The sequence below is a fragment of the Oryza sativa genome, chromosome 8 (assembly GCF_034140825.1).
Source record: "Oryza sativa Japonica Group chromosome 8, ASM3414082v1".
NCBI lineage: Eukaryota > Viridiplantae > Streptophyta > Magnoliopsida > Poales > Poaceae > Oryza > Oryza sativa.
In genome coordinates, this window is record NC_089042.1 from 20,487,223 (window position 1) to 20,504,622 (window position 17,400).

The 17,400-nt window shown below is 37.8% G+C and overlaps 2 protein-coding genes across 2 annotated transcripts; one reads left to right on the forward strand and one right to left on the reverse strand.

Annotated features, from left to right (window-relative positions):
- Window positions 1-810: 810 nt before the first annotated feature.
- On the forward strand, window positions 811-3,757 carry LOC9267362 (alpha carbonic anhydrase 7). The gene is made up of 4 exons (XM_015794047.3): window positions 811-1,544; window positions 2,087-2,257; window positions 3,092-3,145; window positions 3,459-3,757. Exons 1-4 carry the CDS (start codon window positions 1,023-1,025, stop codon window positions 3,543-3,545), a joined length of 834 nt encoding a protein of 277 aa, XP_015649533.1. The 5' UTR covers window positions 811-1,022; the 3' UTR covers window positions 3,546-3,757.
- A 5,724-nt stretch (window positions 3,758-9,481) lies between these two features.
- Window positions 9,482-16,383, reverse strand: LOC4345605 (methylcrotonoyl-CoA carboxylase beta chain, mitochondrial). The gene is made up of 10 exons (XM_015795469.3): window positions 16,076-16,383; window positions 15,849-15,968; window positions 13,950-14,384; window positions 13,645-13,735; window positions 13,192-13,424; window positions 12,940-13,104; window positions 11,915-11,989; window positions 11,369-11,500; window positions 10,087-10,143; window positions 9,482-9,977 (listed from the first exon to the last, which is right to left on the reverse strand). Exons 1-10 carry the CDS (start codon window positions 16,280-16,282, stop codon window positions 9,774-9,776), a joined length of 1,719 nt encoding a protein of 572 aa, XP_015650955.1. The 5' UTR covers window positions 16,283-16,383; the 3' UTR covers window positions 9,482-9,773.
- Between the last annotated feature and the right edge of the window lie 1,017 nt (window positions 16,384-17,400).

Here is a 17,400-nt window from a genome sequence, read left to right on the forward strand (position 1 = left end):
CAGGCCTCAGCTCATTTTGCACGTGAGCCAGCTTAAGCTAGCTTGTTATTTCGAACAAGCTAAAACACCAGCTCGGCTTGTTAGAAAAACGCAACGAGCCAAGTCGAGCCTAGTCGAGTTGGTCACGAGTCAAGCCAAGTCAAGTTGGTCACGAGTCGAGTGAGCTAACAAGCCACGAGTTTTTCGTCCACCCCTACCCACCGTTGGATCCACCGCGGCAGCCGCCGCTCCCTACTGCCGGATCCGTTGCCGCTGTGCTCCCCACCACTGGATCCCCCATCTCCGAGCAACCTTTTGTCAGATCCTCCGCCACCAAGCTCATGCCCCTTCCTGTTCCTGCCTACTGTCAGATGAAGTGGTCATCGGCTGCTCCCGTCCACTGCCGGATCCCTCCAGCATTGATCGCACTCGCGTGCCACCGGCGGAGAGGAGGAGGAGAGGAGAGGTGGAGAGTAAGTGGAGGATGGAGAGAATGAGGAGAGAGAGGGGAGACTTGATAATTTAAGGATGGGCTTGATCTTGTGGGCCGGTGGCATATGGACCTCTTACTAAGAAGTCATCTTAAGAGACCTACAATGCAATTCTTGAACCGCGTTCGGGAAAGTGATTTTTCAAGTGAGAGCAATTTTGGCTTGCCTACACCTTAAAGGGGTCTTGTCTGAGAATTTTGATTTTGTAGTAGTGTGCTATAAGTACATGTGTCTAGCTTTTTCGTTCCAAAATAAATAAACTTAGTATGGATATATCACATCTTAATTTTTTTAAAAACGGATGAAGTAGTCTGTACTCTGTACTCTGTACACCTACTTCTATCAGCTGATCAGAGTCGATCAGAGAGACAACGCAACCAAAATTCCAACTTGTCATCCATGCATGCATCCTCCACGTAGCTAGCCCTATACTCTACCTTAAACTCTCCACTGGATAAATACCCCTACAAGCCTAAGCTGCCATGGCCAACCCCAGAGAGATCAGCTAGCTAGCTAGCCAGCACTCTGCACAGCACACAACGAAACGCAAACATGCATCGCGCACGCCTCCTCGTCGTCGTCGTCACCGCCGTCGTCACCCTCCTGCTCCTGGCGCCGGCCGCCGGAGCCGAGGAAGACGATCAGTTCGGCTACATCCCCGGCACACCGAGGGGGCCGGAGAACTGGGGCAGCCTGAAGCCGGAATGGGCCACCTGCAGCAGCGGCGAGATGCAGTCGCCGATCAACCTCGGCCTCCTCGACCTCACCCTGGCCCCCGGCCTCGGCGACCTCAACTACACCTACCGAAACGCCAACGCCACCGTCGTCAACCGTGGCCACGACATCATGGTCAGGTTCGACGGCGGCGATGACGCCGCCGCCGCCGGCGGGCTGGTGATTAACGGCACGGCGTACCGGCTCCGGCAGGTGCACTGGCACGCGCCGTCGGAGCACGCCGTCGATGGCCGGAGGTACGACATGGAGCTGCACATGGTGCATCTCAACACCCAGAACCAGACCGCCGTCGTCGGCATCCTCTACGCCATCGGCGCCCAGGATGAGTTCCTGCACAAGGTTAATTATCTCTGTTTGATGGATCGATTTAATTTCTTTGGGAAAAAAAGATGTTTAATTAGTGATTCGCTTGATTAGTTGCATGCATGACCAAGCTTTTTAGTTATCGTTAACTACAACATCATTCTTGCTTCTTGACGCCATGTGTTAGCTGTGATGGTTAGCAGGTCAGGGGGTGGTTTTCATTAAATCGTCACCGATAAATTTCCACATATGTATATTTTTATGCGTAGTGTCCAACTCATCATATTAGTATACTCCATCCATTCCGAAATACAAGAATAATCACTTTTAATCCAAAAACCAAGAAACAATTATTATCGTCTAATTGTTTAAATTATTCTAATAAATATAATACATGCACCCAATAGAATTAGAAACTTTAAAAGTGAAAGTTAAAAAATTAATTTAGTAGAGAAGAGACACTAGTTAATTGATTGTATGCATGCACATTTTATATTATTAAATATATAAGAAAAATAGATGTACCTTTTTTTTTGGAATAGAGGAAGTATAAACTTATGAACTAATGTTGTATGCAGTTGGAGCCATATATTATTGAAGTTGCAGACCAAAAAGATAAGGAGAAGATTGTCAATGGTGGGGTGGATCCAAACGTGGCCAAAGAGCATGATATCGTGTATTACCGCTACATGGGCTCCTTAACCACACCACCTTGCACCGAGGGAGTTATCTGGACCATTGTCAGGAAGGTATACATAGATATATATGTAGTTGGCTTAAAATTTCGCAATTTGTTCATATACCTTGCAATCTCAATCTCTGAGATTCCTTGTGAAAATTTTTCTTTTTTGTATTTTCTTTAATTTGGTTAAGATGAAGAGGTTCTAAAAATTTTAACGTTGGCATGTATATACCACAAAGGTATGATACTACCTCCGTACTAAAATAACTTCATCTTTTGATCTTGGTTGTGAAAAACAAGGTGAAAGAAGAAAGACCAAAGTGCTTCTTACTGATAAAAATTTAGTATTGGCGGGTGATTAAATAAGGGGTATTAAAAGAATAAAAGCTCATCGATTTACGAACCGAGGATAGGTAAGAGAATAGAAATAAAGTTATTTAGGGACAAATGGAAGAGGCTAAAAGTGAAGTTTGGAACGGGATACTTTTTAATTTTAATTCATGGAAGGTGCTAGACACCATAAATCAACGTTAAAATGTCGCTCTATCCGGTCATAAATATTTAACGATTACAACAACAAAGATTTGTTAAGTTTTTAAAACTTTAGCATCAATAAATTTCTTAAATGCTTAGTTAAAAAAAGGAAAAAGAGGGTATACCTAGACTTGCCTATAAAAAGTATTATCAGGAGATTTTATAAACTTATCCTATAAAATACAAGTATTATCAGATAAACTTATCCTAATATACATTGATGGTCAAACTTTTAAAAATTTAATTAAATCTTATCCAAAGCATCAAATATAGAAATGTATATATATCTGCCTTGTGTTCAGTTTTGATACGTGAGCTAGCGAGGGATGTTCTCTGAAATATATGTTCTTTTTATCTATTTTTTCAGGTGCATACTGTGTCGCTGTCTCAGCTTGCACTTCTCAAGGCAGCTGTGGTTAATGTAAGTTCACGAAAACTTCTCAGTTCTCCACATTTCTCCCCCCAAGAAACAGAGCTCATATAATTTGATTTCCGATGCAACAATTGTCAAGAGCAAAATGCAATATATATATATATATATATATATATATATATATATATAAACGTCCATTAATATGCCCAGTTCAACTACAGGTTCAACCTCACTCTTCAAGGCTAACCGAATCAATTCGGATATATCAATCTTTTATATATATATTTTTTGAAAATGGAAGAGATATATATAAATGATGATTGGCTCTTAATTAATTATGCCTTAATTACTCGATATGCAGGGTAATGAGAAGAATGCGAGGCCCCTCCAGGACGTGAACAATAGGAACATCGGCTTGTTCATTCCTCTCCCTCTGATCAACGTATAAATTAAACACGCATGCATGACGAACGTTACAGATGATTCCTGAAGTCAGATACTCATACATCACTCGTTTGTGTGTTGCTGTTGTCGTCATTGTCTTACTAAATAAATATATATCCACTGTCAATTTAGATTTAGCTAGCTTAATTCGAAAGAGATGTATATATATGGTTTAATCACACATTTGCATACATAGCATAATGCATATTGAATGCACATGCTCAATCATACATCGAGATATATATATATATATATATATATATGTATATATATATATATATATGTATGTATATATATATATATATATGTATGTATATATATATATATATATATATGTATATATATATAATATATATATATATATATAGGACACTCATATGGGGCACCATGGTGCCCGGGCACCATGGTATCAAATGCAAAAAATCACTCAAATTTTTCAAAATTTTCAAATTATGAGTATATACCTAGTTATAATAATTCGATTCATACCTATACCTATCAACAAAACAACTCAAATTTAACTTTATTTCACAATCCATGATTACATACCTAACTAAATATATGTATGGATGCTATATACCTAGAATCAAAATCTAACAAAAACAAGTTCAAATTCAGTTCAAACTTGCTTTGAACTAGTTAGTAAAGTGGTTAATGCTAATACCTAAGTAATTGAAAAAGATTCATACTCATTTGAATTGGGTATATACTCAATTTCAACAATGGTGCCCGGGCACCATGGAGCACCAAACAAATTTACTATATATATATATATAAGTATGCATCTCTTTCGGTTACTAACTATATATATGTATGTCAGTATGATTATACTATGGACTAAATATAATACTATCTCTGTTAAACGTCGTTGCTTTTTTAATAACGTTTGATCGTTCATTTTATTAAAAATTATAAATATGCTAAAGTAAAGCCATACTTAAAACTTCTAATAAACGATATATCTATTATTATATACTAAAAGTCCACTAAACATCCTATAAACGCTCTCAAGCCGCCACGTGGCACTCCTACAAACGCTCCTAAGTCGCTACATGGCACTATCTAATCTCACCGTTGATTTTCACTTAAATTGGTGGACCCGTTATTTTACACCATTAGATTAGATCTATTATTAGAAAATAATAACTTTCTCATGTTTATAACATACAAGCGCTATAGTCCGTACGTATGAGTTTGTACGTTACAAATGCCACTGCTGTACTTTCCGTACGTACAAACGTATATGATTGAAAACAAAACTTTCCTAATCTTCGCTAGAAGAAAAACAAATACACATATACATAAAAAAGACAGAAAAAACGTACATTCATAAAAATCAACGGTATTTAAAATATGACTTTCTGCAATATAAAGATAAAATATATTACTTCACAAATATAAATATATTTAGTTAAATTAAGATCTATAATAAATATCCAATCAATGTTCTTTCAAAGCATCTTCTAAATCTATCTATTATATACTAAAAGTACATTAAACTTTCTACAAATGCTTTTACACCGCTACGTGGCTCTCCAATAATTTAGAGAAATCATAGAAATCTATTATATACTAAAAGTCTACTAAATGTCCTGCAAACACTCCTACATTATCACGTGACGCTCTAATAAAATTAGAGAAATCCTAGAAATTTAGAGTAAAAAAAGAAAACCATCCAACCTTCAATTTTCACTTAAATTAGTGGACCAGTTATTTTAAACATTGGATTAGAGCTTAAAAAAACGGATTTCTCAAAAAAAGGATTATGCTACTAATCTCTATCCCGGTAAAAAAAAAGTGATGTGCTTAAGTCATACGATCGTCTCCTTCCCAAGAAAAAAACAAAATTTAAATACCTACACCATATATGATCGAAAAAAGATAAAGCCAAAAAAATAAAAAGAAAGCACGCACACATACATAGTAGTATCGGAAAGAAATACTGATCAAGAAAAGTCATCAGTTCAGCACTAATTTGTTGTCAACAACCTTTAATCTACGATTTTATTAAAAATAATACTACACAGATATGCACAGTTAAACTTAATCGTAAACTTATTGTAGTGATAAATATATCATGGCAAATGATGCCAACATGTAATAGTTAATGCGATAATAATGTTTCAAATAATTTCATATGATATTTTATGGTTTCAAATATCACTTGACAAATATATAATGTTAATTTGAATCTACATATGTAAAAAATTAAAATAACAAAACCTAGCACTGTTTTTTAAGTACATCTATTTAGGTTTATTTAATTTTGGGAGAAATTGAGATTCTCAAAGTATTTGGAATTTTTCAAAACTTTTCTTATTTGAGGTGTCAGAAGCACAATTAATAGATTGATGAGAAAATTAAATTAAATTTTAGCAAGTGGTAATAAAACAACAGAATTTAGCTTTGGTTTTTAAGTGGATCTTTTTAGGTTTATTTTGGGTGAGATTGAGATTCTAAAACTATCTGAAATTTTTCAAAACTTTTTTATTGCTATTTGAGGAGTGAGAAGCATACATGATAGATAGATGTGAAAATAAATAAATAAATAAATAAGATTTTAGACAATCGTTTTGCTAGAATACAACCCTTAATTCATCACGAGAATTATGTATTTTATTTGCCAAGCAGCATTGGCAAAACATGAATAATCCAATAAAATACGCATCAAACTACTTATGATATATTTTTTATAGTTGATAGAAATTCTAATATACCAGGTATAATTGATGGACAAATGTTATACACCACTGAACCCATCTATAAGTGCACTCTAGCAAATTAGTTAGTGTAAATAAGTTTCTGAAAATAAGTACATTCTTAGAATTAGTAAATGAGTCTCGTATAGTTATAAACAACATATGGTGGAAACAAATTTGTCGCTAAAGTATAAATCTTTATCAAAATATAAATAATGATATGGTGTTTTGCAGATTTTCGTGGTGGTACGTCTCTTTAGTTATAGTATTTTTTAGAGAGAATCCATTATATACCACTGACTTTATCACACGTCTACGATTTGCCACTGACTTTATCATGTTCTATAATATGCCATTGACTTTTGCTAAACTTCTACAATTTACCATCGCCGTCCGGTTAGTCTCCGTGAGTACTATACAAATTTGTCGAAATGACCAAAATACCCCTGGGAGAAAAGGTTTCAAAATTTGGATAAAAACTATGTAATATCATATTTCAAGTTTTTGGTCAAATTTTGGATGTTTACAATCTTATGTGTATAATATAATATTTTGATAATTTTATCCAAGTTTTGGAAGTTTTTGTCATAGGGGTATTTTGGTCATTTCGACAAATTTGTACAGTACTAACGGTGGCTAACCGGACGGCGATGGTAAATCGTAGAAGTTAAGCAAAAGTCGATGGCATGTTGTAGAACGTGACAAAGTCAGTGGCAAATCGTAGACATGCGACAAAGTCAGTGGCATATAATGGATTATCTCTTTTTTTTAAGTAGTGTCGAATGATTAACCCCACTCATTTGAAAAACATAATATTGTATGTATTCCATTAAAATTTGAGAAGTACTTATTACTAACTTGATATACATATTTTGTCTATTCTCTACCAGAAATCGATTCAAAACTTAAAAAAAAATATTTTCATCACCTCCTTCTTTCTGTCCCTCTTTGTCCTTCAATATAGGGTGCAATACTTGCTATGCCATCATAAATTTGCATGGGCATGTAAATGGTTGAGTTAAGGTGGTGTCCATAAAAGGCCATCATAGGCAATGTAACTAAAGTGACGTACTTACCAATATAATCAATTGTGAGTGTACCAATAGTAAACTAAGTGTTAAAATTGTACTCTACGATGGATTTTAGGGGCATGGCTATATCGATGCGAGACCTGTATGTTTTAAGGCATTACATACGGAAGCCTTGGTTGGCAGATACAACCGACTTCATACATTAGAAAGGCATTCATGTTTATTTTTAACGGTGTTATCGTATTATTCGGTAGATATGGTATATTTAGCCTATTTATACATAGACGTAAAAATAAGTGATGAACGACGGGTTATGTAGTGTAGATGAATTTTTTTAGTGTATTAATAATGTATTGTTTGCTTTAGTGGTACTAATACAATTTCATTTATTAAAAGTGCACCTAACTCTTAAAACAATGATAGTAAGTAGTGATGACAAACAACCAGTTTATATATGACCAGAATAAAGGGATTTTTATTTAAATCTAAGAGACACTCTTATCACATTAGTAGTATATTAAAATCTACCATCTATTTTAGGGTAAATATATTTCTTTTTTATTGTAGGATAATCTAAATTCTTTTACAGTATATATATATACACACACAGTGATGAATGATTCCTTTTAGCACTCCTTTTTTTAATAAAAAATAAGATGCATGTGTATTTTTATGAAATTTCTTTCTGATTTATATTCCGGAATGTTGTACAGTGTTTGAAACACAAACTATAATATATGCCCGCGCGAATGCGCGGGTTATCTTCCTAGTTTTTAATATAACGAATTGTCATCAGCTTGTCATCTTTCAAAAGACGGTGGAGTATTATATTGTTACTATTGATCACGTCGTACATCTCCATGTTTATGTTTTGATGAGATCACGGATGACATTACCGTCGAGCTGGTAGCAAGAAATCAAACTCAAATAGGACCCTGCATCTGGAATTATTAATTTGTATTACTACTTGTAGATAAAACCATGTTCCTGATGATGTTGGCCATGGGTGACTGCTGAACGTAACGTTACCAACCCAGTACGTAAGACAAGTATCTAAAGTCTTAATAAGCATAGCAGGCAATTCACGTTTTTTACTAAGTATTTTTTTTTAATTTACTCTTACTTAAAGCTTTATAAGTATGACAAAAAAAAACTAAAAAATCATATAATCCACTGAAACTTATGTGCTCTTGGATTATGCGTGCCACAGTTCAGTTCTCGAATATTTATAATTTCTCAAAATGATTTCTACATCAGCATTGTTTAGATTACATGTTGTGAGCTATTTTTAGGTTCATACTGACTGTGATTTACTATTGATTTCCAAGTCGACACAAGATTATATTTCTTTCCCTCTACACTGTACTTATCTCCATTAATTTCGTATGAGTTAGTTATTGGCTGGCAGCCTGTGCTACAATGCTCTTGCTAGTGTGCTTCAGCGTTGCTATCCATCTTGTACAAGGGTATGAAGCCCGACCAGAAGGCCCGAGCTACCCTGTCAATTGTACAACGTAGTTGAGCCGTGTCTCGGAGGGGCGAAAAAAGTGACAGTCACTTATCCGGCTACAAATTGAAAGGCGTCGGTACATCAGCTGTGGATATAGACTAGGCTATATAATATATAGTATTTCATTCATCCCGATAAAAAGTTATTCACAATATATCTAATCATCCACAAATAATATTAGTCTAAGCCGTGAAAGAACTCACGGTGTGCGCCATGACCCGACTGGCACGGTCAGGAAGACGCCAACAAGTCAAGAAGTTTAGCCTGCGTAGCCCAACGTGAAGAAGTCCAACCACAAGCCCAAAGTTAGTACATCCAGCATTAAGATCAAGTTTTAACTTTTAAAAATAATACTTATGAGCTATATAAGTCACACACGTCTACACATCACTACGCTCACACCTGCGAGTGCAACCTTTTAAGGCACGCTCAGAGATAAAAATACCAACAATGAATCCCTGATGTTTATGGGCATCGGGATTTAAACCCCTAGTGAATGAAATCCAATACCCACAACTTCACGAAAGAGGTTCCTTTAACGTGAATTGCCAAGTGATGTGGTCACTGACAGGTGGGCCCGTAAGCGGTGGGACCCACATGTCAGTTACCATGCCCCTCTGACTTCACGTCTGAGGATCACAATCCCTTCACCACTACATTACCAATGTTGGAATGGTTTAGAAAATAAAATTTCTCGATGAGAGCAAACATTAGTATGCTCATTTTGTAAGCTTTAAGAGAAAAAATATACATTGACGGATTGTGGACTCAGAACAATAGTCTATCAATGTATTTTAGCTACAGTAACAACTTAAACAGTTTATTCGCCACTAAAACACTGGTAAACATAACTTTGTTATACACATCAGGGCGAAATTATACTTGCGAAATAAGCCTTGGAATGGCATTTTATTTTGCCTTATTTCAATGCGCATGAAAGCGGATTTTACTATACAGTATACAGGGATTTGTACACAATTATAATGCATGATTTACATTCGAAATACTCCATATTTTGTGTCTTCTGGAACCGGCTTTGCCGCAGCAGATAAGCAGAGGCTTAAAACCCGTCTGGTGTCCGCAGGATCTATAATCCCATCGTCCCAAAGTCTAGCGGTGGAGTAGTATGGGCTTCCTTCTTTGTCATAAGCCTCCACAACTTTTGCTTTGAAGGCTTCTTCCTCATCTTTGGTCCACTGCGTAAGAGCAAAAGTGATCATTTTGCTGAGCACCTAACGTTGATCGAGTTACAAATAACGAATGCAGTGTAGTTCTCTCAAAAAAAAGAAAGAATGCATTATATACCTCCACTCCTTGTCTTTTTCTGTTGTTCTTCTCTATTTGAGCAAGGACACCAGCTGCCTGAAAAGGTTTAAGGGAGCAAACATTGAGAACTGCAAAAAATATATCACCTAGCTCTGCTTTGACATTTTCACAAGAGGAAAATATGTGCAAATATTTCAACTGAATAGTAATGGCGACATATAGGAAGATGATGTTTACAATGTAGAAGGATGTGATATATGTATCATAAAGCTCCAGGATAAAATCCCCGGCTTTCATCTTTCAATGCACAAATAAAAAAATACTAAAATATTATACTTCCTGTGAATCACCAGAAGAATGGGAAGACCTGTCAACATTTTATTTTCCTTATAAACCAAAATGGACTTAGGCCGGCTTCCACCAGCCCGGCGATCGGTGATATAACCAAAATGGCAAACTTAATTATAATAGTACAAGATTAAAACTAAGCTGGATACCAGTACCAATGTCAACATGACATGGGATGCTAGTGGTAAACTGGTAATCGCCTCCTTCCATTTAGGAATACAAAACGAGCTATATCTCAGTGCTACTGTAGCATTTCCATTGTGGTATACACAACAGCTAAACATAAAGCGTCAATGAATAAAAGGGAAGATTAAATAAACACACTTTGAAGAAGACATGGAAAAAAGAGAACTATCCAGGACAGGAAACCATCAAGCTTCCAGTACTTATGCAACAAGTGATTTTTGTACCTTCGCTCATGTTTCCCTCCTGATTTTGTTGGTTTTAGTTTTGTATATATTACCGAATTATTATTTGGACTATTCTTTCACCCAAGTATTCCCTTCAAAGATATAGGCTAAGTTACTGCAATTGGACAGTATGATCTCCATACATTGTTTTAATTTCCAAATAGTTTGCATAATATATATTTTTGAATCTTTATTCAATTGCATACCTGCACTAATTGAATAATAAAGGAGGCTGATCTGGTTTCAATAAATGGCTATGATTTGTGCTTTGATTTTGCAAGTTATACCCCAGAAAAGGTTTCTGACATCGAACATTTGTGCAGAAACTGTTAGTTGACAATGCACTAACGGTTTTTATCACCGGTTAGCAACATAAAGGTTTTTCAAATCGAAAAGTCCAAGCACAAATGCACGATGCTAGATAGCAATATCCCATCCTTAAGGTGTAAAATTATTAGCAATAAATGGAATGCCAATAATTACAATCATGAAATTCTTGACTAGGAAATTGTACAAGTAAAAGTTATATGACAAGCTGAATCAACAAAAAGATAAGTTTTTACCTGGATGCCACCCATGACAGATATCCTAGCAGTTGGCCACATAAACAAAAAATTTGGACTGTATGCACGTCCACACATTCCATAGTTTCCAGCACCAAAACTTCCACCAACAATTATGGTAATTTTCGGTACCTGTGTGTAGAGATACAAGATATCTATTACTGCTAAGATTCATTGCTGCAAGTTCTGGTATTTTAAATCCTAAAACCACAAAGGACATTTATGCCAGTAAGGTTATAATTTACTACCTCCGTCCCAAAATATAAGAGATTTTGGCAATGCAAATGCATAGCTATATTGGAAAGGTGTTTTTTAAGTGAATCTCATATTTAGAATAAAATAGAAGGGATATGTGTATATTCCACTTTCAAGGGTAATGGGAGCCTGAAACTGGAACTCTGAAAGTACTAAAGCTCAATGTTCAAGTGAATCTTTTTTACTGTCTTATTAAAGTATGAAAGTACAAGAGGCGGCTAGATACTGAATAGAGTGAAAACTACAGAAAAAATGAGAGTAATAAGGGAAAAGGTCCCATGAAATTTTTACCTTGGAACAGGAAACTGCCATAACCATTTTTGCTCCCGCTTTTGCAATTCCACTTGCTTCAGATTTTGACCCAACCTATAGTGGACGGGCCATCAAATAACAATTCAAATTATCATTCAAAAGGGCTAAAGAAGTTATTTCAAAATCAAACCAATATGTACGTTAAGTTGTAGTGTTCCCAACTACAATGTCAAAACTATGCTGTCCACACAGGTTGCTCTCTTGCAGTCTGCACATTAACCCCCCACACCCTCATTTTATTTTAGAGCAAATTACACTTTGAGCCACCTTTCTTTACCATTGTGTCAATTTGGGCCAGGGATAGAACAATCTTTTCACTTTGGACCACCTAAATTTACATGTTTGTTTCATTTTGGGCCTCTTCTTCCACATCAGCTCCCTCTCTCTCTCTTATCTCAGTTTCTTCTCTCTATCTTGACTGCAAAGGGCTAGAGGAACCACCATGAGCAGGCCAACAAGTGATCACCAGCGTTGTGCTCGTGCCAAAGCTTTGTCGGCATCACCTCCGCACGCTTGGAAAGGAGATCGACCTCCCTAGCTGTTGGGAGGTCAAGCTCCAGCTTGAGGTAGAGTATGGCAAACAGCGGGACTCGAGATAGTGTGGCATCAGCAGAGCTTGAGGATGAAGTGCGGTGTACAATTCAGGGAGGGCGGAGAGAAGATCGATGGAGTTGAAGGTGGAAGAAGAGCCCCAAAATGAAACAACATGTAAATATAGGTGGTCCAAAGTGAAAAGGTTACCCTAACCCTAGTCCAAGTTGAAACAATGGTAAAGAAAGGTGGCCCAATTTGCAGGGAGTCTGCCCATTAACTAAAATATTGCCCAGAACCATAAAAATGATCACTGAGCTGGGAAATATTATCCAATGTGTATGGCATGTGGGTATGCAGTGACAATAATGAATCTATTATCTAGTAAAAAAATGTCACAAAGATCACTGAGCTGAGTGTGTACAAAATGTGTATTGAAATGAAGGATTTCAAAAGTAAATAACATAACATACCATGAATCCAGTAATATTTTGAAGGAATATCAAAGGAATATTGCGCTGGGCACACAATTCTATGAAGTGGGAACCCTTTAGGGCTGATTCTGTAAACAAAATGCCATTGTTTCCAATAATTCCAACTGGCTGTCCACAAATCCTTGCAAAACCAGTCACCAGTGTCTGCATAAATGTAAAGTTAAAGAAAACGACTTACACGATGCACAAGATACAGACTACAAGCTTAGTCAAGAATAAGAAAATACTTACTGTTCCATACAATTTTTTGAATTCATCAAATTCACTTCCATCAACTATGCGAGCTATTACTTGGCGAATGTCAAAAGACTGCTTCATATCAGCCGGGGCAATTGAGCGAAGTTCCTGTACATCATACAATGGCTCTTGGTAATCGCAAGCAGAATTTTGTACATTTGGAACTTTAGCTGCCAAGTGGAGGTTCTTCACAATGTTTCTTCCCAATGTTAGCCCATGAAGCTCATCTACATCAATTTTCAGTACAGAATTTGTCTAAAACATTTTAGTAACATTCAGCTTACATGTACAGAAACAAAATGATATACAGAGGGGAGCCTATGGCTTAAAATATGGAGAATCAAAATGCCAATGATGATGTACAAAAGAGAGGAAGTAAAATTGAAATGTTATCTATATAGGAAAGTAATCAAGTCATATTATACTGTGGATGATGTTAAATCTTACCTTGTGCAAAGTGATCAGAGACTCCTGATATCTTACAATGCACTGATGCTCCACCAAGGTCCTCAGCAGATATCTCTTCTCCTGTAGCAGCCTGCAAAATTGGTGTTGTGGACTTCAATATACTATGTTCAGATAGTCTGTAGTATATACTATCATAGTATATCAGTTCTATCGATTAGCCTCGATTAATTGGCCTGATCGACCTTATTGGTGCATAGGCGATTTGAAAACATTGGATAGTTCTCAAGATCTCACCATGCAAAACATAAAATGAATAATCAAAATGGCAGGCAGAGAACACTCACCTTTACAAGTGGTGGACCAGCTAGAAATATTGTTCCATTTCCCTTTACTATTACACTCTCATCAGCCATTGCCGGAATATAAGCACCACCAGCGGTACAAGAGCCTAGAACTAATGCAATCTGAGGAATGCTATCCGATGACATCTTAGCTTGATTGTAGAATATTCGACCAAAATTATCACGGTCAGGGAAAACTTCAGCCTGCCTGGGGAGATTAGCACCTCCACTGTCAACAAGATATATGCAAGGCAGTTTACATTCAGAAGCTATTTCCTGTGCCCGCAGATGCTTTTTGACAGTGATAGGATAGTATGTGCCCCCTTTTGTAGTTGGATCATTGGCCACAAACATACATAATCGTCCATGGACAGGTCCTATGCCAGTTATTATGCCCCCTGATGGTAATGCTTCCTCATAAACACCAGATCCTGCAAGCTTTATTGAAATAAAAAAGGTACCATCAACAGCTGATATTCTAGAACAAGACAGACAACTGTAAGTCTAATGTGGGCCATCTTATCAGATATTGAAACAACTGAATACTTAGGAGTATCCCTACCAAAAAAAAGAAACCTAAGGAGTAAATGGCTGCAGAACCAAAAAAAAAAAAAGCTTGGAAAAACACTAGTGCAGATTTTAGAGTCCAATGCTCATCAAGAGTATCATGTGTTTTCCAGCCTCAATTGTTAGACTCAGGCTTACATCCAATGTCTTCCAAAAATATGCATGTTTTGCATTTAATTTGCTACCACTACCAATCCCTTCAGAACTCATCTGATGCTTCTCAATGTATGAAACAATTGGGAATATTTAAATTAGCACACTGTGACTATTTTTTTCTCCCCGAATTGTCATAAACAGATTATATGCAGAGCAGACAACACTTGTATCCTATGATATATGCATGCAGCACATATCCATTTTGGTTAATACTTTTTTTTATTTGAATGTATCCGAATGTATGTGTAACGCATAAATAGTGATGAAGAGAAAGGAGGCAAGAGCCACACCAATCATGGAAATCCACACTTCAATTGTAATGAAAATGATAAGGTTTTTACAGTCCAATCGCCATCCAGAATGCGTTTGGAACCTTTAAGGGACATTCCAAAAGCAGAGTACTTTTGTAGTTAAACCGGGTATGAAATGCTCATAAAGCTGTAATTGATCAGTGGGCCGTGATACCATCTAAGAAAAGCATACAACATATAGTTCAGATGTTCAGTTCATACAATCCCCTGATGCATGGAAATCTCGCTCCCATTTTGAACAAATGAAAATGATTCTGATTTTGCTATTCATTTGTCAAATATAAATACAGTATAATTGCAGTGTAATCACATTGTAACTTGCACAAATGAAAATGATTCTACAATCCAGAATCCACAATATCCCTTAAGCCATAGGGACTTCATACATCATAAAGCTTCCGTTGGTCAATGGGAATGTGATGCTCATTAAGGGGGTGTTTAGATCCATGGGTGTAAAATTTTGGCGTGTCACATCGGATATACGGACACACATTTGAAGTACTAAACGTAGACTAATAACAAAACAAATTACAGATTCCGCCTGTAAACCGCGAGACGAATTTATTAAGCCTAATTAACTCGTCATTAGCAAATGTTTACTGTAGCACCACATTGTCAAATCATGAAGCAATTAGGCTTAAAAGATTCGTCTCGCAATTTATACACAATCTGTGTAATTAGTTATTTTTTTCGTTTATATTTAATACTCTATACATGTGTCCAAATATTCGATGTGACAGGGTGAAAAATTTTGCGATGGATCTAAACATGCCCTAAACAAAGCATACAACATAGAGTCCAGTTCGCACAGTGCCCCTGATGAATGAATGCGAGGAAGGGGAGACAGCGGGTAAGGTACGAGACCGACCTGGGAGAGCTCGAGGAAGGAGGCGCCGGGGTCGAGCAGGCGGTCGATGCGCTCCCGCGGGAGCAGCTTCCCCCGCGCCTTGTTCCGCCTCACCGCCTCCGCGCCTCCCCCGGCCAGCACCTACATATGAAACCAGGAGTGCGCGGCGCCGCCACTCCAATCCAGTGAGAGACGAGAAGCGAGGAGCAAACGAGAGGGGATGGCCGGCCCGGCGGGCGCGCGCGCACCTGGGAGACGCGGGCGCGGAGGTCGGAGAGGAGGCCGCCCACCGCGGCGGCGTTGCGGGCGTGCGCGTCGGAGGCCCGGTCGAGGCCGTCGGGGAGCACCGAGGCGCCGCCCCCGTGGGCGTACGCCGCGGCCGCCGCAGCGGCCGACGAGGGGTACCCCGCGGTCGCCGGCGGCCGGAGACGCCGCGCGGCGAACCGGCGGAGCATGTCGGAGTCACTCCTCCTACGGCGGCGGGGGCGGGGCTCGTCGGAGTAGAGGAGTGTACGGACGGACTTGCTTTGGGTGGGTGTGCCTGTGACCAGAGACTGTGAGCCTGTGTGTCACGTTGTTTATTTATTTGATTTTTTAAATTTTATTTTTTTTCGGGGCCCTCGAGTTCTGGAGATGGGAGATAGTAACGTCCGTTCTTTTCTCAGACTAATATTTTCGTGTCACGTTTTTAAAACTGCTAAATGGTGTGTTTTATGTAAAAACTTTGTATATAAAAGTTACTCTAAAATATCATATTAATTTATTTTTTAAGTTTATAATAATTAAAATCAATCAATCATATGTTAATACCACATCGTTTTACATAATAAACTTAATCTTAAAAAAAAAAAACACCACCTAAGCTGCTCGTGCACGGAAGGTTGGAGAGAAGATAGGGGAGGGGCTGATCCGATGGATCGATGATGAGAATGCTGCGTTGGGTCGGACGTGGATAAGAGAGACCGGAGGAACAGTTTGCCACGGGCAGAACCCAGGCCATTGACACACATTAACAAACGCAATAAAGACTAGTATTATTTATTTTATTAGTATCACTTTTTACTTTATTAAATTTTTGCATTCGATGACGATGAGATCAAGCTCGGATATGACCATATCGTATTCATCAACTAAAGTGCATCCTTTTTTTATGCGTTATATATTAAAAAAATATCTAAATTACCTCTAAACTATTGCGATAGTATAAATTACCCATCGAACCATGAAACTGAACTTTTGATACCTCAAACTATTGATTCCGAACGAATTACCCCCTAGCTCAATCCAGAGCGGTTTGATCCTTCGTGACATACACATGGCGCCAACGTAGCAATCTAATCAGAAAAAAAGAATAAAAAAAAAACTATGGCCACATTTGTCATACTCCCTCTGTTCCTAAATATAAGGGATGACGTCCAACCAAAATCTCTTATATTTAGGAACGGAGGGAGTACCTCACCTTTCTTTCTTCTCTCTCTGAGCTAATGCGTCGGGGCGAGGTAGAGAAGGCGGGCGCGACGGGCGGCAAGCAACGATGAGTAAGCGTTGAGGGGCGTCGAGTGCGGCGGTCGGC